This window comes from Phalacrocorax aristotelis, chromosome 12 (genome assembly GCF_949628215.1).
Source record: "Phalacrocorax aristotelis chromosome 12, bGulAri2.1, whole genome shotgun sequence".
Taxonomy (NCBI): domain Eukaryota; kingdom Metazoa; phylum Chordata; class Aves; order Suliformes; family Phalacrocoracidae; genus Phalacrocorax; species Phalacrocorax aristotelis.
In genome coordinates, this window is record NC_134287.1 from 14,452,611 (window position 1) to 14,471,653 (window position 19,043).

Consider the following 19,043-nt stretch of genomic DNA (forward strand, 5'->3'; position numbering starts at 1 on the left):
AGTATGTCCTGCAGACTTCTGAGACAATATGTTAGCGGCAGCTGCAAGTGTTGCACCCCTTATAGAAATCCTTTGCTTTCAAAAACTACAAACTGAGTGATGAAACACTTTTAAATCTGTACAGCAAGAGATAAATACAAGACCATCTCTTGTTTTCCAGTTTACATAGCTTCTGGCAAATGAGATGATTCTGTGTCTAAGAGATTTCAGAAGTGCTTTCGAGGTTGGGGTTTTTTTGTGAGCACTTGGAGAGGATTAGAAGGGTAAAATGTTATGCTACTGTAGTACAATATTAACAGGATCTGGAGGATGGGAATCTTGTTCGATTTACAACTGTATGACACAGGTTTTCATGCTCTATCTAATCAGCTATTCTGCTTTGAAGAAGGATGGAGAAAGGCTATCAACTCTGGTGAAGAGAGGGGAAGCAGTCGAAGCAAAGCCTGCTCGGCCAGTAAGAGTGTACAGCCTCTCTCTCCGACAGTTCCAGCCACCACTGTTCACACTGGGTAAAGGCCAAAGATTATTACAGAGAGTGATGCTCCTAGCTTGTTAGTGCTTTTTTACACTCAGAATGGGAATAAGACAGTGAAATGGGTTTTATTTCCCTCAGCTACTCATGTTGGTGTGAGCCCATGTGCAGTTTCACTTTGCAGTAAAAGCACCGTATTTTGGTTTTAAGTTAAGCTGATTATGTGTAATCTTTCTGTGAGGGAAAATTCTGAGAGGCTGGTCAGAGCATTATTTGCATCCATCCATGATTTTGCAACCTCCAGCTCACTGCTCCTTTCTCAGGTCTGCTTACTTCACTTTGCCCACTCTTTTACCCAGATGCTCAGACCTGCAGGCATCTCTCCCAGGGCGCAGCAAGGACCAGTATTGGTTACCGTCAGGCCTCTCCTCAGTTGAGGAGGCAGGATTTCATCCTTCCTTCTGTCACACATGAAGAAACTTGGGTAGTACATTATGAAGCACATTAATAAACCAAAAAGACTAAATGTTTGATGCTACTGTGAGGTCAAGATAGTACCTTGCGTTGATCAGCTACCTCATTGCCCCATAGTCCTCTGTTGGACCAGATGTTCTATGATGAGCAGGTATGAGTGACAGAACTCAGAGATGTGTTACTGCAGCCCTTTATGGTTGGGTGACTGGCAGCTGATCACTGGCAGAGGGGGAAGGGAAGGGCTGAGAGAGCAGGGGAAGTTAAAGGTGAATTTTAAAATTTTACTGGAGCTGCCCGTGTGCAGTATCTTAAAAGCATTGATAGTCAGTTTAGACTATACTTGAAATTCCTTTTCATCATTAGAAATATTAAATAACCTTCTGAAGCCTTTAAAATGAATAGGGCTGAAGCATTTGTTAAAATACCACAGCAAGTACTTAATTTCTAGAGAGTTCAGTTGCCATTGTATTTGCTTTCCCTCCTGTCTGGCTTAGCAATCTCATCCGCACATATGTTACAGGATGAATAATTGATGTTGCATCCTATAAATATTTTATCACTGGGTTGTTTGCTTAGCGCATTTTTACATTTATGTGGGGGCATGGTTTCTCTGTAAAGTAGATTTCCTTTTGCACTAGCAATTTACCATGTCACTATTAACATTCCAGATGTTGAATGTGGTGGTGGCTTTTATGTCAGGAGCCTGGTCAGTGACATTGGCAAAGGTAGGCATGAAAAAACCATCACAGTTGAAGGAACGAATGTTTCTGTTTATGGAAAAATTTTGTCATTTTGTACATCTCCAGTGACCAGACCTATGTGTTATTTTGCAGAATTGTAGTGCTATCACTTGTTTTTATATACTAAGGTATTTTCCTTGGGAGCATGAGGGAATGAAGGCTACATAATTGCTAGAGGACCTTGGGGGCTGGGGGCTAAAAACAGAGCAAGTAATAGCACTGAGCAATGTAATACAAGGCAAGGTGGGGATTTTGTTTTTCCCCCTCCATATGTTAAAGCTAACTCACATTAAGGGTGAGAAGAAGAAGAAGAAAGATACTGTCTTTTTAAGCGTTATTCATCACATTTTGAAAACGGATTGTACTGAACATTACCATGCACACAATAAACCCTATCTGCTGGAAAGACTTCTACACTTGTGATGATTTTTCTAGTGTTTTCTTTCTCCTTTACCTGAACTGTGAATGGTTTTGTTTTCCCGCAGGGCTATTTGTCTTGTGTTCTGTATCTATCAAACTGCATGATGGAGAACAGATAATCCATTTCAATTTTTTTTTTTAAATTATACATTTGCAGATCAAGAAGGCAAGTGATGTGGGATAACCCTATGAATTTCAATGTTGTTATTTGTGCTTAGGCAAGTCAAAGATTCTCTTTCTGTAACTGCCTTCTGAGCATACTGGCTTATGTTTAGTCCTTCAATGACAAACTGAGATAAAGTCTGTCCTCCGCTGGTTTCTTTTCAAAAATTTAAAATGCAGTGAAAATCTTTCTGCATCAGAAAGGATGGGAGAGAATATTTTAGTATACCCGTGTGCTTACAAGCCAGCTCTGGTTGCTGTACATTTTGTAGCCTTTCATTATGTAATTCCATCCCTCTGATATTTATTTATCATAGCAGAGCATTTGTTTGTATTGTTTATTTTTCCACATCTTGGTGTGTCTTATCCTGATAGGCGGCACAGGATAAAAATATCAAAAATCCTTCCTGAAGGCAAGAAGTACTGAGACCGCAAAGTCTGTGGAAAAATAGTACATGGTCCTCTCAGCCACTTGTGTCATTATTTCCTCTATTCATTCTGATTTAAATCTGGAAAACCTTTTGACAACTTTCTGTCAGATTTTGAACTCTTTACTATACTGGAGATCGAATGAAATCAAAGGAATTCCTTGCCTCAGATGTAAGAAGCTGTAAATGAGTGATGAATCTTTATGAACTTACTTCTCAAACAAAGCAGAATAATGTAGAAGGCTACACGTAAAAATAAGTTTTTAGTGAGTTGCAAATAGTTAAACTTGACCGTGCACTTTTTCTAAATCCTCTTTTCTCCTTTACTGTAGAACTCTCTACCTGTGCCACTATGCAAGAGCTGACCCGAACCAAACATGGGCCATTTACGCTAGAGGAGCACACCCTTTATGAAGATAAATGGACAATTGATGAAATTGCACGATCCTTAGAGCATTGCATGTCTCTTCTCCCAGGAGAGCCATCTCGTAAAAAATTGAAGACAGTGCATCCTGGTGAAACTGCTGTGAGCTGCGAAGATAAGTGATAAGTTGGGTCAAGGAAAAAGACTGATGATTGAGACATTTTAAGATTGGATTGGGATTGCCTTCCCTCCTGTGTAAATTTACAAGTCTGTACTGGGAGGGTGACGAACTACAGTGGAAGAAAAATGGTTCCTTTGTTTTCTGGGGTTAGAACATGCACTGAAAATATCCAGTGCTTGCTGTTTCTCATCTGTTTATTTTCCTTCTTGCATACTGTCAATGGGTCTGCCACTGATGTCAAATCTTCATAAACTTTTAAAGAACTTGGAGGGTGCAATATAGCTGTTGTTGCTAATTCCTCAATAAAAAAATAATAATCATTAAGGTTTGATAAGTGTGCTCCAAAAAAAGTCTTTTTCTTCTTTATAGCTGGTAGTCAAACCCTGAAATACCATGGTGATGAGACTGTCATGGCTTGAAGGATGCAAGAATGTGGTGTGGCAATTTGCTTTCCATTCCAGGATATGTTCATTTTATTGTAGTTTTTCCTACGCAGATTGTTCTCTCTGTCAAGTGTTATCCAGAGTGTATTAAATGTAGACGCTAACATTTTACGTTAAGTCTGAAGTATCTGTGTAAGTGAATAGTTTTAAGTATAAACAAACCTTGAAGATAACTGTTTAACAAGTGCTCTGAAGAGTGCAGTGATCATTACAGGTGTACATCTCTTATTCTGGTACTATGTCCCAGTTGGTGACCATCCATAATTTAAAGTATAGATACCTGTTGTGCCCTTCGTAGGGCTTATGGAATTTCCTTTTGCCATCTGTGTATTGCTTGAGCTGTCTCCCATGGATTGGATAGGAGGTTGGGCTTTGGCTGATTTGGTCCTCACTAGTTTTGTAGGCAACAGAAGAATCCTCCATCAAGGATCCTTGCTGAAGCCATTTTAATTCGATGGGGCAGTGAGGGCCTGTTCTACAGTTCATGTAGTCAACAGAATTTGATCGCACTGATTATTCCTCACCATTGCTTCCCTTGGGATTTTCAAAATGACTAAAAGGCAGTTATTTGCTAAAAAAGCACCCTAATTTGTTTCCATGTGTGTAATGGACTGTCCTAAAAGGACTTCCCTGTGTATCCCCACACAAGTTAGTGGTAGGTCTCTTTTCCTTGTTGTAATGAGGAACACGAGTAGTTTAAATATGTGTGTGATATCTGAGAGAAAGCCTTGCTTTTGAATTGTAACTGAAGTGTCACCGAAGAGGACTGGACTGGCTGCTGTTACAGTTCTATGCTGCTGCTGGCCAAGTGGCCTGCTGTGGCTTTGTACAACTCCTGCACCTGTGCTTCTGGGGTAGAGGGACTTGACTCTCTCACTGAGTGACTGAATGCTGTAGCGCCAAGTTCGTGTTTATATTAGGGTGTATCTTTTAGAGAGAGACATGAAAATCTGATTTAATGACTCCGTGTTAATGGACTTGCTACTTTCTGTGGTAAGTTATCGTGATAGCTAATTACCTCTGTTGCTTAAAAGAAATTGTTTTATTCCCAGCTTGACTTGAATCTCCACATGCTGCATTTTATATCTTTGTTTACACCTTACAAAAAGGTAGTATGTGAAATAATCAAGTTCAAACCTTACTTTCAATCTAAGAAATGAAATAAATATCCTGAAATTTCTCATTGCAGGATGCTCTTCCAGACATCTATAGGGTTTTTTTTTTCATTTGTTTTCTAGGCAATAAGAAACTGAGGTCTATGCAGGATTAATGAAGCTTTTATTCAGAGGGAGGATAGAGTTATGTTGTATTGTTCAGTAAACAGACAGTTTTCTTCTTTTGTATGTTCTTATAAAGAACTTAAGGGAAATGTTGAAAAGATCACAAGCAAATTGAAATGTTAGAGCACTGTAGCAGCAGCGTATGTAATGTACAGTATGGATGAAGTAACCATAGTAAGAAATTTTGATTTCAGAGATGGGAGAAGAGAGTTGTGCGCAGTAAGAGGACAGTGGGAGACTAGTTGTTTCTTTTTGGGGTGGGAGGGTTGGGGGTTTGTACTTTGCATAGAAACAGAGAATAAAGAGATTATTTCCTCAAGAACTCAAATAAAGCAGAAAATTCATTTTCCAGTATACTTATCTTGAATGATCAAAGAGTTTGAATGAAACACAGCTTCCCTTATTGTCTGAATCTGTACTTTCCCAAGAACCTAATTTATGTTAGCCCAGTGGTCTCCTAGATTAAGTTCTCACTTTATTTATCTTCCTGCTTTTTTAAAAATAGCCCAGTAGATATAATTCTATTAGTCTACTTGTTTCATCTACAGGGATCTGTTTCTTTAAAAATCAGTGCAATAGAGAAATCTTTCTATTAATAGGGTACGTTTGTATACAGTGTTATAAGTGTCTAGCACATTTTTTATCTCATCTGTTTGTTTAATGCTCACCATGGCTTTCTTGCTATTCCATGTAAGGCCCCCTGATATTTTTAATTTCAGAAGGAGAATTATATTTTCATCAGCTTTTAGGTTAGCTTGCAGCTGGTCTGTTGTGATTATTGCTAACAGATCTGTGATCCTGAGAAGACAGGATCTGTTCCATGAAATGAAATGGCAATCAGAAGAAAGCGTACTGTTGACATCAGCACGTTTTGGTTTAGGCTGCAAGGCCTAATGCATATGGAAAGCATAGGGAGAGGAGGAAGGTTGTACACATTCAGAAGTCTGCATAAGGTGTGTAGATAGTGTTTCTAAAGACTGGAGGTATCCTTCAATTTATGAATGCAACTTCCCTCAATGCTTTTATCCCTCTGTAGCAAGTAGAGAGACATTCACCAGCTCTAGCTAGACTTTTTTTTTTCCTGGGATTCCTCTCATTTTCCCAGTGCTAGGTTCTGTCACCTTCAGAAATAAGGGCATAACTTCTTTATCTCAAATTAACGATGAACTTCTCCCAAGTTGGGCAGCAAGTATGTTTGGTTGTAGTTGTAAATGGCCAGATTGCCCACAGCAGATAGGTATTCTTAGAAGACACACTGTAAAGGGTACATAGTCATGAACAAATTACACAATAGCAGCTTGTTTTATGACTACTGACGAGTTCAGCCCCAGTCCAGCCCTAAAGAGTTGAGCTATTTTTTCAAGTGTTCAGATTCTTTTGGCTACTTCCCAGTGTCTTTCCTCAATGCTTGGCCTCACTTGCATGCTCTTCCCTAGGTACCCCTGTGCTTTAAAAGGTCTCTGCCCCTTGAGCCATTAGTCCTGATGAATATTTACCAGGAAACCACTGACAAGTCTAGGAATAGCTTTTTTAGATATGTTTTAATAAGTGTTTAACCCAGTATCTTGAAACTATCCAGATCTGGATGTAAGTGTTGTGTTCCCATGGGAACCTAGGGTAATACTCAACGTCTTTATTCTTATTAACATGCGTGTCCCTGAGATGCCAGACTTCAGAATTATGCTAGATCCACAGAAAAACGTAGTTCTTTCCAGAACAAAATACCCTGTGATCCTGGATCTTCATTACTGACAGTCATGATATCTCAACATATTAAGGGCTATTTAGAGTGAGAGGAAAACTCTGTATACAATGTTTCTGAGACTAGTAGAAGAGTTAGTAACGAGTGCCCAGCTGAGACAAATGGTAGTTAATAGAATTTTATGCTGCTCTGGCCAGAAAATATGTGTGTGTCTTTGATTTACCATTTAAAATATATCTGTGACACAGACTGAAAGATTTCTCTCATTTTAATGAGCATTGTTCTGGGGAAAGACCTGGTAGAAAAGCATGTCCTGCTTTTTGATCTGAAAAATGTCTGTCTTGAACTTGGACTTGTGATCTGTAGTCCACAGCAGTACATTACCACAGCCTGGCCCTGACTCCACCTGCAGTGCTGGTGCTGCTTCAGTGAGATTGACAAGGGCTTCATAATTTATCTCCCGCTAATGTCTCTGCCTGGCTGGTGCTCTCTCTTCCTTATTTAAATGATAGTTTTTGTGTGCGCTTCGTAATATATTTCTGCTGCCAGCATGTTGAGCGCTTTTAAAATGGTTTTTTTAGGCAAAATCAATAGGATCTTTTTTTATGTTAACCAAGTCTGCGCCATTAGCAAAATATTCTAGGAGTGCCTTCATCAATAACTAAGCATTTAGCATCTTACCCTGCAGTTCTGGTTTTGATTTATATGTTTATCAGAAGAAAATAAAATCAAACTTTGAATAACTCCCCAAATTTTGGGATACTGTAGGATTTCATTTTTTAGCGTAATAGGTGGTGAAGTTGCTATTCTGGGCATAAATGGCTCTGAGACTTTAATGGCTGGGGTCATTCTGTTTGCTTGGCAGAGTCAAGGAAGCAGTTGGCAACAGTATTAATTTTATTAAAAAGGCCTTATAAAGACAAAGCAAGAGTTGCATGTGTGTATGTGAGAGTGTGACTACAATATGCAACCGGAGGGAAGTCAGAGACGAGGATTGGATTCAGCCAGCCTGGGCAAGATCGCTGTCCCTGTTAAAAAGCAGTCGTTATTTCTAATAGCCATGGGTTTAATTTGCTTCTTTGTGAGACCTGACGAAGTAAATCACCGGTACTTAAGAGCACGGCAGACAAGCAGGTTTATCATCCGGAGGCTCGTGTCTCTAATCTGGGTGATGAGATGGCTCATCTTTTCTTACTGTCTCTGAGATCAACTGCTAAGATTGTATAGGTGTTAAACAGGCAAAGCCAGAAGTTGGTAATGGGGAGTGGATGGTTTAGTGCTTAGGACAAAAAACGGACTATATTGCAAGAAGGAAACCGTACTTTTTGCCAATTCTGTTTTGGGGGAAGTGCTGAAGACACTGCCATGGCTCAGAGGAAATATTGACATGGCTGCCCAGGAGAAGCCTAGGGTTTTTGTTATGGGTGTGGATGCCTGGGACATTAATCCTCTTCCCTCCTCACCTCTTGCTCAAAGAAGTGGGGTCAAATCAAAGCAGGAGCCTCTCCCTGACTTTTCCATGTCACGTTGCTGTGTGCGTTGTGGATGCTGAAACAATCCTGTGCTCAAACTCTGGACTGTAAAAGGGTTATGTGGCTTGTCCACGAGAGGTTACCAGTAACTGAGAATGAGTAGGATGAGAAATGAGGCAATGGAATTTGTAGTATAAACACAAACGTCTTCACAGCCTACAGAATAGCCTTCCTGTTACCAGACGTGTCCGTTTTAGGTTACAGCTCTGTGCCTGGCCTTTCCACTTTGCATGCCATTAACTTACTTGCTGTCTGAGACAGTTCATCCTAAAACTCCCTCATCCTCTCCTTTGAACTCCTTTCCAGGTACATGTGGGCCTTGGGAAAGCGTGGAGCAAAAGTTCCTGGGGGGACAGGAAAGCTGGTGACAAAGTACAGCCGAAAAGGATGAGGCGTGTCTGTCTGGTCTGCTTCTTACCCTGACCTTTTCAGTAGTCCTGAATGCTTTAGTGCCATTTCTCTGGGACACAGGATTATTGCAGATATTTCAGAATTAAGTAATTCAGAGTCAGATCTGCAGCTGAGTGCATGCATTAAAAACAAAATACACAATTTCACAGATGTCACACTACTTTTAGTGGCTTCAGAACATGATTTTACAGCTTAAAGGGAGGGAGGATAGAAGAGGAATGACAAGAGGTAAATGCGTATTTCAGTTGTTATATTTTTTAGATAGATGAACTAATTTTTGGTAATCATGTAAGAAAATAAATTAAGTATTCAAATGGAGAAAAGCTAAAGAGAAAGGACACAAATTTTCCTACCTTTTCTGTTTCTTTTAGCAGATAAAACCTTTAGCTTAAATACACCATTTCAAAGCTTAAGCTTTTATGTGGAAGTGCATGAGAGGTTGTTACTGTATGCTGATGTGAAAAAAAGGCGTTTTCATTTCAGCAGTTGAAAAGATAGTCTTCTATGATGCTCTTCAAAAGGCAGTGTTTTGTTTTGCATATATTGAATTGCCATAAATCCTTAGCATGACGTACTGTTTTGCGAGTGGTATGTTCCTATTAAATCATTTCCTGCAGCTGGCTTTCCTAGGGGTCAACAAAACCGCTTCAAGTGCTGCAGGTACGTACGTGTTCCCAGTGTAAATGGAACACTATGTACAAACACTAAATATGTTTAGAAAACAGGATTAATTCTCTGTAGTCTTTGCTATGCAGATTGCTCTTTCAGTAAAGTGTTATCCAGATTGCATTAAACCTAGCTGCTGCTTTGCTGCGTTGCTTTGTATACAGTGTCTTCTTACTTTTATACTCTAATTTGACAAATCACGCTGGCAGACTCTGTTGATTTCTTGTCCAGGTGATTAATTTCACCCAGCTGCTGCTCATACACAGAGAGATTACTGGCTTTAACGTCTGTATTTACCAGTTATGATTTCCTAGTGTTGTGCTCAGGGCCTCTGCCAGAGCCTGTCCCCAGCAGCGCCAGCAGAGAGGGGCATGTGTCCACCTCAAGCTGTCCCGTGCCTGGACTGGCACGTAAAGTGTCAGTGGTGCAAGTTTTGTGCAAATAAACTAGGCTGTGTTAGGAGAAGACTGTTATGTCTCATCATGTTGCTCAGCTAACCTCCAGCTGATAGAGTGGGTAACAGGCAATAGTGGTGTTCTACTTCTCCTCCCTCCAAGCAAGGGGCGATGGAAAATGTCAGCAAGGTATATGGGTGCACAGCTAACTTAAAGCATGTGATTATTTCTCTTGACCTCAGTGTTTTACTAAATTATGTAAATTACTACTGAATTAATGCCTTATGTATTTACTTTTCACCTATCATGGTTTGTTTTTTTTTTTTAGTAATGCAAACTGATGGCTTGAAAAATTGTTTTCCTTTTTATGGAGTAAATACAGAGTAAAACAAATATTAATGGTGTGGCACAACACTTAGAGTTGTTCCACATCTAATGAATATGTAACAGTTCTACTTTCTACTTAAACACACAAAACTCGTCAGAATAGAATTAGTGTTATTTTTTTAAAATGTGTTTATCTAGGAAATACATTTCTCTAGAGGGTGTGCGGGGTGGATAAACCTATTTGTTGAGTGTGTGGGTGACCTGCTTCTAGAGTTAAGATCGTGTAACCTGTATAGAATTGTGTACCACTTCCCTGCACTGTTTTTATCTCTTCTCCTCTGCTGCGTTGTAGATGTTTGTTACTGGAAGGAGCGTAGTCATACAATTGGAGTTGGTATTTGGCCAATCCTTTTATCAGTGGAGTACGGAGTACTAATCCCCACTCTGCTCCCCTGCATTAATGAATCCAGGCTGGTCCTGCAGAACTGTATAGAAATTACTGGAAACAAACCATCGTGCCACAGAAAAGGCGGTATATGGTTAGGATTTGAGGAGACGAAACTTATCTAGAGGCAGAGAATGTTTTATGGCTGTAAAGAAATGTCCAGCAGGATAGCCTTTCCCGTGCGGGGGCAATCTGATCCTGAACATGCAAAACCAGATGGCTTTTCCAAGGAAGTGCCTCTTCTAGAAGAGCATCCAGCTGTTGGATCGCAGGAGTAAAGCTCCCACCATTTTACTGGGTATCAAAATAATTGAATAAACTTTCCACCTCTCCTTTGCTAAAGGAGCTCCCTGATTCTGGTTTACTGTTTCATTGCAAGGCTGTTCCTCAAGCCCTTCAATCAGCTCTTGAAATTTCCGCAGTTATCGGTGGCTGGTATACACACCGGGTGTGGTCGGGAGAGCTCCTCCGACACTCCCTTTTGGCTTTAACTCCTTTAGTTTGGAAAAAAAATAAGAGGGAACACCTGGCAGCGTCTCTTTTGTTACATGCATAGACCTTCTGCTTTGTGCCTGTTCTTTGTGTAAGATAAAGGTGGCTATTGGAGAGGGTGCTCCATGGCTGCAGCTCTCCTGGAGTGCCTTTGTAATTGCCCTCTGCAAGAAAACAGCAGCCTTTCCCTTGTCACCTCTGGAAGATGTGCATGCTTATTTTTCTTTAGTTGGACAACTTTTCCCAAGCCCTTCTGCTCCTCGGTACCTGAGAATCATTTATCTCTCACTGCAACAATCCGATGGTTTCATAACTGGCCTGAGGCTGTGAAGCAAAGTTACGGTCCAGGGATGTTGCTGAGTGTGGCCCAGAAGAGGAACAAATTGGCCAAGAGCAAGTAATTGTTGAGGGGCAGAAACAACTGAGAATTCTTGGTAAATCAAGAAAAATGGCAAGCGTCTGAAAACACCGGTATGGTACAGGGCTGGGAAAAAAGTGTGCTTTGGCTTTCTGAGGTGTTTTTGTAGCACTTAGCTTTGTTCTTTCTTAACAATGTTACAGCGCACCCAGAAACATGGTTTTATTGGTATCAAGTCAAACCCAGATGCAGGCTTTGGGAAGCTCAGTTGATATAGCATTTGTTTATTATCTGGCAAAATTTAATGTGTTTATAAATGCTTAAATACAATGCGGTAGGTAGTCAGCAACGTTGAAATTCAAACCGGCACGTGCACCTTTTCCAGTGCTCATTGCAAGGACCTCAGCTCCAAGAGGAGCGAGTACCCTGTGGGTCACCTGCGGCTCCTGTTTATGGGGTGCAGAGTAATTGCCCAGGATAGCACAAGCTTTTTAAAGAAAGGGGTGGCTGTGAGGAAAAAGAAATCTTCAGACTCCATGTTAGTATGTTTTAATCCTTCAGCGAGGAAAATGGTTCTTTGGTGTTCATTTTGAAGTAAGGTCAACCCAGCGACTTTTTAATTATATATAAGCCAAGCGGCGTGCTTCATCTTCCTTTCTTGAGATTTATTTGACGCAGAGAGACCAGTGAGGAGCTGTTGTCAAGGGAAGAAGACACTTTGTGTTGCACAAAACTGATAAAATACCGGATGTCTGCCCACGATGAAAGAAATTTTAGGCTACATTCACATTTACATTTACCTGATTTCATTGACATAAAGGATTAAGAAACTTTCTGATGTGCCAGCTTGTTTCATTTCCCAGAATGTTTTCTCATTATGGGGGGCTGCTTCGCTGTAATAATTTAACTCCGTTGCTGTGGGCATCACAGTGTGTGACTGTGGAGAGACTCAGTTCTTGCCTCTGAAATGTACGACCTGTACCGATTGCAGCATAAGCGTCTGACCTGATGAGCTGAGTGGTAAGCTCCAACCCAGCACGGCTGCTTTTTTTATTTTGATGAGTATGAAAAGCCTTCAAAAGAAAGTGAGTATCAAAGGGTGATTTGAAAGAGGAAAAAAATGTTTGCATTTTGAAACTTTCGCTTTAGGAAATAAAGCTGTCAGTAGTCTCCCAGGGTTAGCAGGGAACTTCTCCGAAGCGTGGGTTAATGTTTGTTTAGAGAGGAGGATTCTTAGACATGCTGTTGTCTCTTCTGGTCATTTGGTTCAATGAACTACTGCACCGTGGGCCTGACTGCCAGCTAAGGGGTTCTTCCTCTCTAGGGTCCTGTTGAATCACAAATACTTAATTCAAGTTTATGTTTCTGTCACACTGAGCTGGTCAGCATGTTGGTTTGTCAAGGTTACAGCTTGATGTATCAAAGCTTGAAAGCTTCCCCGCAGCTGGCTGAATGTAGGTGATCAAAATTAACTCTGTGGGAAAGATGCATCTTACCAAAGAGCACAAGATGTACTAGACGTAAGGGTACGCAGGGAAAAACTGTGTGAAGAGAAGGGAAAATGTAGTTTTTGCTTTAAAAATCTATTTTATTATACTTTATCTGGGTTTGGTTGATCCAGCTTGCATTAGTCTGTGCAGAGTATTGCAGGCTGAAAGCAAAATGAAAAGAAACTGCAAATTCACAGAAGGACTCCAGGTCAAAACTATAATGGTTAATTGAAAAGTTGTCAGTGTCGTAAGCGTGCATCATGTAAAGGTGCTCTTGAGTATTACTTGACACTCATCTGCTCATCTTCCTTCACATCTGAAAGTTCTTCATCTGCCCAGGTACATATCGCAAAGGGCGAGCCCTGGAAACGAAGATGATGATATTGTGCTTTAATTTTAGAAGCAAACATTAGAGTCAGGACTGTTGACTCATGGTCACGAGGGTGTCAAGCAGGGCTTTAAGGCAATTATTGAGGCATTTACTTCACTTAGAATAGGCTCTCGCCTGTGAATGTGAGACAGCATTAACATGAAACATCAGGGCTCTTTTCCAGACTATGTACATATCACAGCAGATGACAATTTTTACCTCTCCAGATGTTTCCCAGTTTAAATAGAAAGGCAGGTGTACCGTGAAGAGAGGAAATAAACATCCATGTTTATGGATGTGAACTCCTACAGCAGCTAAACTCAACAGATCACTTAGTTCGGCTGAGATTAGCAGTTACCTGGATCATGGCTCTTGTCATGAAACTGAAATGAAACTTGCAATATAATTTGGGATTCATTATGTATGGTTATTGGAAATACAAGCTGGTATCTTAGGGCAGGAAATACAAAAAAAAGTGTATAAAACTATTTAAAAAATATATTTGGAGTAGTTTATAGTTCACTGTTATGTGCCTTAAAGCCCCCAGCTTGCGTGTGATAAAGCCAAATTTGATCAGAACACCACCCTTCTTAGGGCGTGCATACTGCTGTGCTCCCCTTGCCCATTAACTACTTGCAAAATATCTGCTTGTCTCTTCTTATAGTTAGATTGGTTTTAACCAGTTCTGCTCAAAATTGTCTGTAGTGCCCAGATATTTCCATTGACTTCAGTGACATTATTCCAGATTCATATCGGTGCGATGTAGAGCAGAAATCTGCCCCGGAGAACGTGGAACCCCAAAGGCATTAGCTAAACCCATTTTTTTAATAATATTTAAAAAAAAGATGTTGAAGTTGAATGTCATTTATCATTGCCTCCCGTTTGCTTGTATCTAGTTATAAAGGAGGGATGCAAGAAAGCTATCCCATTAGTTATTAGTTCAAAAGTAGTTCAAAAAGAAAGCCCAGGGCCTCCAGGAATATCTTTCTAGCAGTAGTCTGATCTCTGCAGGTTACTGTTCGGAGTTATTTTAAATCAGCCTATCCTTAGGCTTTGCTGGCTGGAAGTACCTGTTACCTGCAATCCCGTGTAACTTGGAACTTTAAAACGTAATTGAGGATATTCTTTCAAAGCACAGTGCTTTCTGAAGCTCCGTTTCTGAGAAGGATTTCACACTTTAACAAGTCGTCTTCTGAGGCAGCGAACACTGACCTCCGTCCTGTTTTCAGTAAAGGTAAAGTTCAAATGGAAAGGCTCTGGCACTCTTTAAAATGTTCCAGCTAAATACCCTTTTATGTTTCTGTGGTCAAAACTGCAGGTGAAATTTAAACTCTGTCTTTTATTATTGTCTTTAAAGAAGGGACTTGCTCAGGAGCAAATTATTCCATAAGCAATTTATTTTTCTCTGCACTACTAAGGGAGTTCAGTCATAAGGGCTATTCTTTTATAATATCACATATTTGTATTGCGCCTCTTACTTGGGGATATAAAAATAATTTGCAGATGTTAATTAGGGATTCCACCATAGTCAAGTAATACAACATCAACATATTTTCCCTGGGAAAAAAATGAGTGAGTAGACGGCAGATGAGTGATACAGGGTCCTCGTGATAAGGCCGGGTGCTGTCTTACTGACCTACCTAACCTCACCTTAGTGTTCTGGGCCTTTGCCCTGCCTTTACCTGCCTCATTAGTCTGAAGTGATTTGTGCCAAAACCAGCTTCCCAATGTGAACAATAAAGCCCCAGTTTCATTTTAGGTTTCTGGGTGCACCATAACGAATGGATTTTTGTGTGTGGATTTGCCGTGGTGTAGCTGCTGGTGGATGTCTAAGGAGCAGCAACTCTTGGGCCAGCAAAGCTTAGGCTGAGCTTTATGTCGTGTTTTCTGTGCGACCGGGAAAGCAGGCCAGAGACCACAGGGCGCGACGGTGCTGCACCTTAACTGCCTCTCCGGTGGTGAGATTTGCCGTGCTCGGTTCTTAGGTGCTTACACAGCCTACTTCCCTGCTTTTGAAGGTGATCTGTGTGTCAGGCAGGGGCCAGAACACCTTTACGTCATACGCGTGCTGCTGTGAGCAGCTGGGGTCAGGTGTGCTTAACTGCAGCTGCAGGAACCGGGGAAGAGTCTCCAGCTGGCTGCAAACTCAGCGCCTGCAGTCCTGACTCTGGTTTGTGTTCTGGCATGGTGCTCAGTTGTTATCATGCCCAATAAGCACTGAAAAATGGCCCATTTACACTGCTCTGTTTATCAGTAGTCTAAGGAAAAGCTTGTAATCAGCAGGTAGTGAATTTTGCTGAGCAGAGAGGAAGAATAGTGAGGGATTGTGTTATTTAAAAAAAAAAAAAAAAAGGTCTCTGGTACCTGCACTTAACAGCTCTGCACCACCACAGCACAGGCTGTGCTAGATCAATACAGCCAAAAGAAAATGCTCTTACACAGAGGAGAAAGGCAGGAGAAACTCAAAGCTGCAAATTCCTGGGGTGTCAGGCTCCTGGCCTGGGAAGACACTGAGCAGTTCCTAGCTCTGAAGAGCAAAACCAGGGAAGAGCTCTATGACCCAGCCCTCACTACCCTGACAGACTGCCTGCATTGTACAAAATAGGGAAGACGACACTTCGGGCCTGTAGGAGCTGTGATGCCCTGGAGCATCAGGCTGGGTAAGAAAAGGTGGAAGACCTCTGGAAATGTGTGGGTGGTGAAGGGTGAGCTTCAGAGCTGTTCGATCAGCTGCTACAGCTTTCACCCAGCAGAACGCGGAGCACAAACTTCATGGCTGGAGATTTGTTCTTGGTTCCTAACATCCTCATGGATGGTTTGTGAAGGGGTCTGACCTGGACTCCCTGAGGATCTTCTCCTGCCTTCTCCCTACCACAGGCAGAGATTTAAGGCCTGCATTATCCTGGAGGAAAACCCAAAGTTCCTCCTAGGTCTACTGCCAGGTTGCAGGATCATGTCTTCTGTTAGGAAGATTAAATTTAGACTTTCAGATGATATCTGCAAGCAGAGGTCAAAGGTTGGTCTAGCTTAGATGTTTTAGTTCAGGTCCTAACCTGCAGCTCCCTTAGCCTGCCGTGGGATGCCTGGGGCTGGAGGCTGTTGCAAGGTTACACTAGGTTTTAGGCCGGTGCAGGAGGAAAGAGAGGAAAGGCCAAGAGTTATACAAATCACAGCGTGTAAAATTTGTATTTTTTCTTTTTGTAGGCTCGTGGGTATGATTCTGATTTTGCAGCCATGGCAGTTATATCACATAAAGTTCAGGTGATGAGACTGGATTTTCTGGAAGAGATAAGATGTTTGGTTTTTATTTTATGTTACGCTGAAGGTTTTTGTGTCTCTTCAGAGATACTCAGGAAGTGGAGATGCTGACCCGTCAATTGTGCCTGACAGTACCGTTACAGAAAAATCTCTTCTTTTCTGTCAGTAACTAATATATACTGGCCTAGTTTGCTCCCAGCAGCCACGCAGCACGGCACCAGCAGTGTAATTCAAATCTAAATTTATGAATTTCTGTTAAAGTGCAAGTTGCACTCTTATGCACTGCTTGTTCTCAAACACGTTAAAGCAGTTAGAAAATAAAGAAGCGGATGGAAAGATGGCTCACTAATGTAATAATAATAGTGGAAAGAACATTTCTCTTCTAGTCATCTAAGAAAAAATGTGTTAAAAGATTCTGAAAGAGTGCTGAAAGCTTGCTGCTATAGTACATGGCTCGGAAATTTTAGAAGGGGAATGTTCATCTGTGAAGACGATGGCTGCTTCTCAGTAAGAGCTGGTAAACTCAGCTACAGCAGCAAAGCATAATCAGTTCTGTACTCCTTTTTATTCAGAATTATAGTTGAAACCATCAGTAACCTGGGATGCAAAGACAATGAAGAGCTTCAAGTAATCAAGCATGAAAATCTTTCTTAATACTTTGAAAATCCTCAATATTAACCATCACAGTCCTTCTTCTAACTGTTCCCATGCTCTAATTATAGCCAACATGTTTTGGCACTATCTTTACCCTTTCTAGGGTGAATTCTGCGCCAGGGATTCCCCCCTGAGCACGTTTCTTCTTGATCTCTGCTGTGCAGTGTTATTTCCCTACCTCAGCACTTCTTAAAGCACCTTCTGTTTATAATGGTTTATAGCGCTCTGGTTCTCTCCTTCACCCTGCTCTATTGTTTCTATACACAACCTTCTTTTTTTTTTTTTCTTCTGCCTTTGCTTGGCACTCTGTGTTGCCTCTGGTGGTGGTGGTGTTGCTGTAGTAAGGGCCCAAACAGCTGGATTTCCCCTTTCCTGTATCTCTTTGTGTTGCCTATTTTTCTTTTCACGTTAATGAGCACCACGCTCCATAGGTTTTCCTGTACAATGTAGGTTAATTGACAGAGATTCTCCAGCCTTTTTCTTAAATTATACTGCCCTTAGCTGTATTATTGTTACTGCTGCTTTTTCTTTCTCCTTATTGGCTCCAAAACAAAAAACGTGGCTTCAGCTGGGATAGGCATTGCACAGAGAGAGACAAAGACTCGATGTCAGAGAAGCTGGAATTTGACTGATGAAGGATGGGAGAAAAGATGGGGCCCAGAGTGGTGGGGTAGCACTGGTTGGTGGCGCCAAGGAAATTTTCTGACACCTGATCTGGTGCCTTTTAACGCTGTATGCTGATACATAGCACTCCAGTCCCTGGGGAGTTAGATTAAAAGAAATAACATGTTGAGGAGAAAAATATATTCTTGAGATGTCTTCCAATATGTACCCATGTACCTGGGAAACTGGGGGAATGAAGACAAGGCAATATTCACTCTTCAAAGTGATATTTTCCCCCCCCCCCCAAGTTCTTTGTTTCTGTCTCTCAGTATCCATTCTTCACTTTGTCTCACCATTACCTGTGACGGCTATAACAGTAAGAGCTCACTGTGGACCACGATTCCAAAGTGCTAGATACTGGATAAACTGAGAGCTCACAGGGCCACACCACCACCAGGCAACAGGGGCACGAAACCAGGATGAGCATCTGGGGTGAGCGGGAGTGGGAAAAGCTGAGAGTGGTGAGGTCACAGAAATGGACTGCAGGGTTTAGATGGGCGAACTGTTTCTTAAAGGTACTACTTATGAAACAATTTGCAAGATATAGATGTGGCCTGCCTGTCTATAAGACCAAACAAAAGGAGGGCAACCGACTCATGATCATGAATGCCTACCAGGAAGGTGGTGGTGGGCACTGGGAGGGCGTTGTGATTGGGAAATGCTGAACTCTGTTTAGTTACAAGGGATTGCTCGGTACCTGTGCTGCGCTGTTGGGCTGTGACTTTGCTTGAATAAGGGAGATAGATTAGCCTCTCTAGGCCTGAGTCATCAGCAAAAACAGCTGAAGAATTTGTGGTCTTTTCAGACATGATTGCCCAGAGCTAAAGCTTTGAGGGATGTAGGGGACCAACAGTAGCATCTTACAGTGATCATCTTTTCACTTTACCTCGCTTCCCTACCTGGAGAGAGAGATGATCATCCTCCAAAAAATGTGCTGAAGGAGCGATTAAAGATTAAAGGAATACTCTTTCCCCCTTTCTTCTTGTTTTCTTCGTTTGTTTAAATTAGCTTTTCAGTTTTCCTTGCCAGCTCACTACGTGTTCCAGGGGTTCTTGTTGCCTTCTAAATGCTGTTAGTCCTAGCTCTTCCCTTTCCATGTGTCTCTTACCAGCTCTCCCTCCTACATCTACCTCTTTCCAGTCTCAGTTTTCCTTCTTTGAATAACTTTCTGAGAGTTTTATCTGTGCTTTTTCCCTACTTGGAGACAGGGGAAGGTGAGGGCAGCTTTCTTTAAGCAAAAGAAATAGCTGTGGGTATGTACCTTAACTCTCTGAAAAGCAGAAGTTGTTGAATTATTGTTTGTGAGGTTCCTTAGC

General features: G+C 41.4%; 1 protein-coding gene across 2 annotated transcripts in view; it reads left to right on the forward strand.

The window, feature by feature from the left end:
• TRUB1 (TruB pseudouridine synthase family member 1) overlaps positions 1 to 3,795 on the forward strand; it is a 29,853-nt gene extending 26,058 nt beyond the window's left edge. For both annotated transcript variants that reach the window (XM_075107306.1, XM_075107305.1), the window contains 3 exons: positions 370 to 509; positions 1,615 to 1,671; positions 3,029 to 3,795. In XM_075107306.1, coding sequence (XP_074963407.1) covers positions 370 to 509; positions 1,615 to 1,671; positions 3,029 to 3,243 — 412 coding nt within the window. In that variant the 3' untranslated portion in view covers positions 3,244 to 3,795. The remainder of the gene's footprint in view (positions 1 to 369; positions 510 to 1,614; positions 1,672 to 3,028) is intronic.
• Positions 3,796 to 19,043: the final 15,248 nt, after the last annotated feature.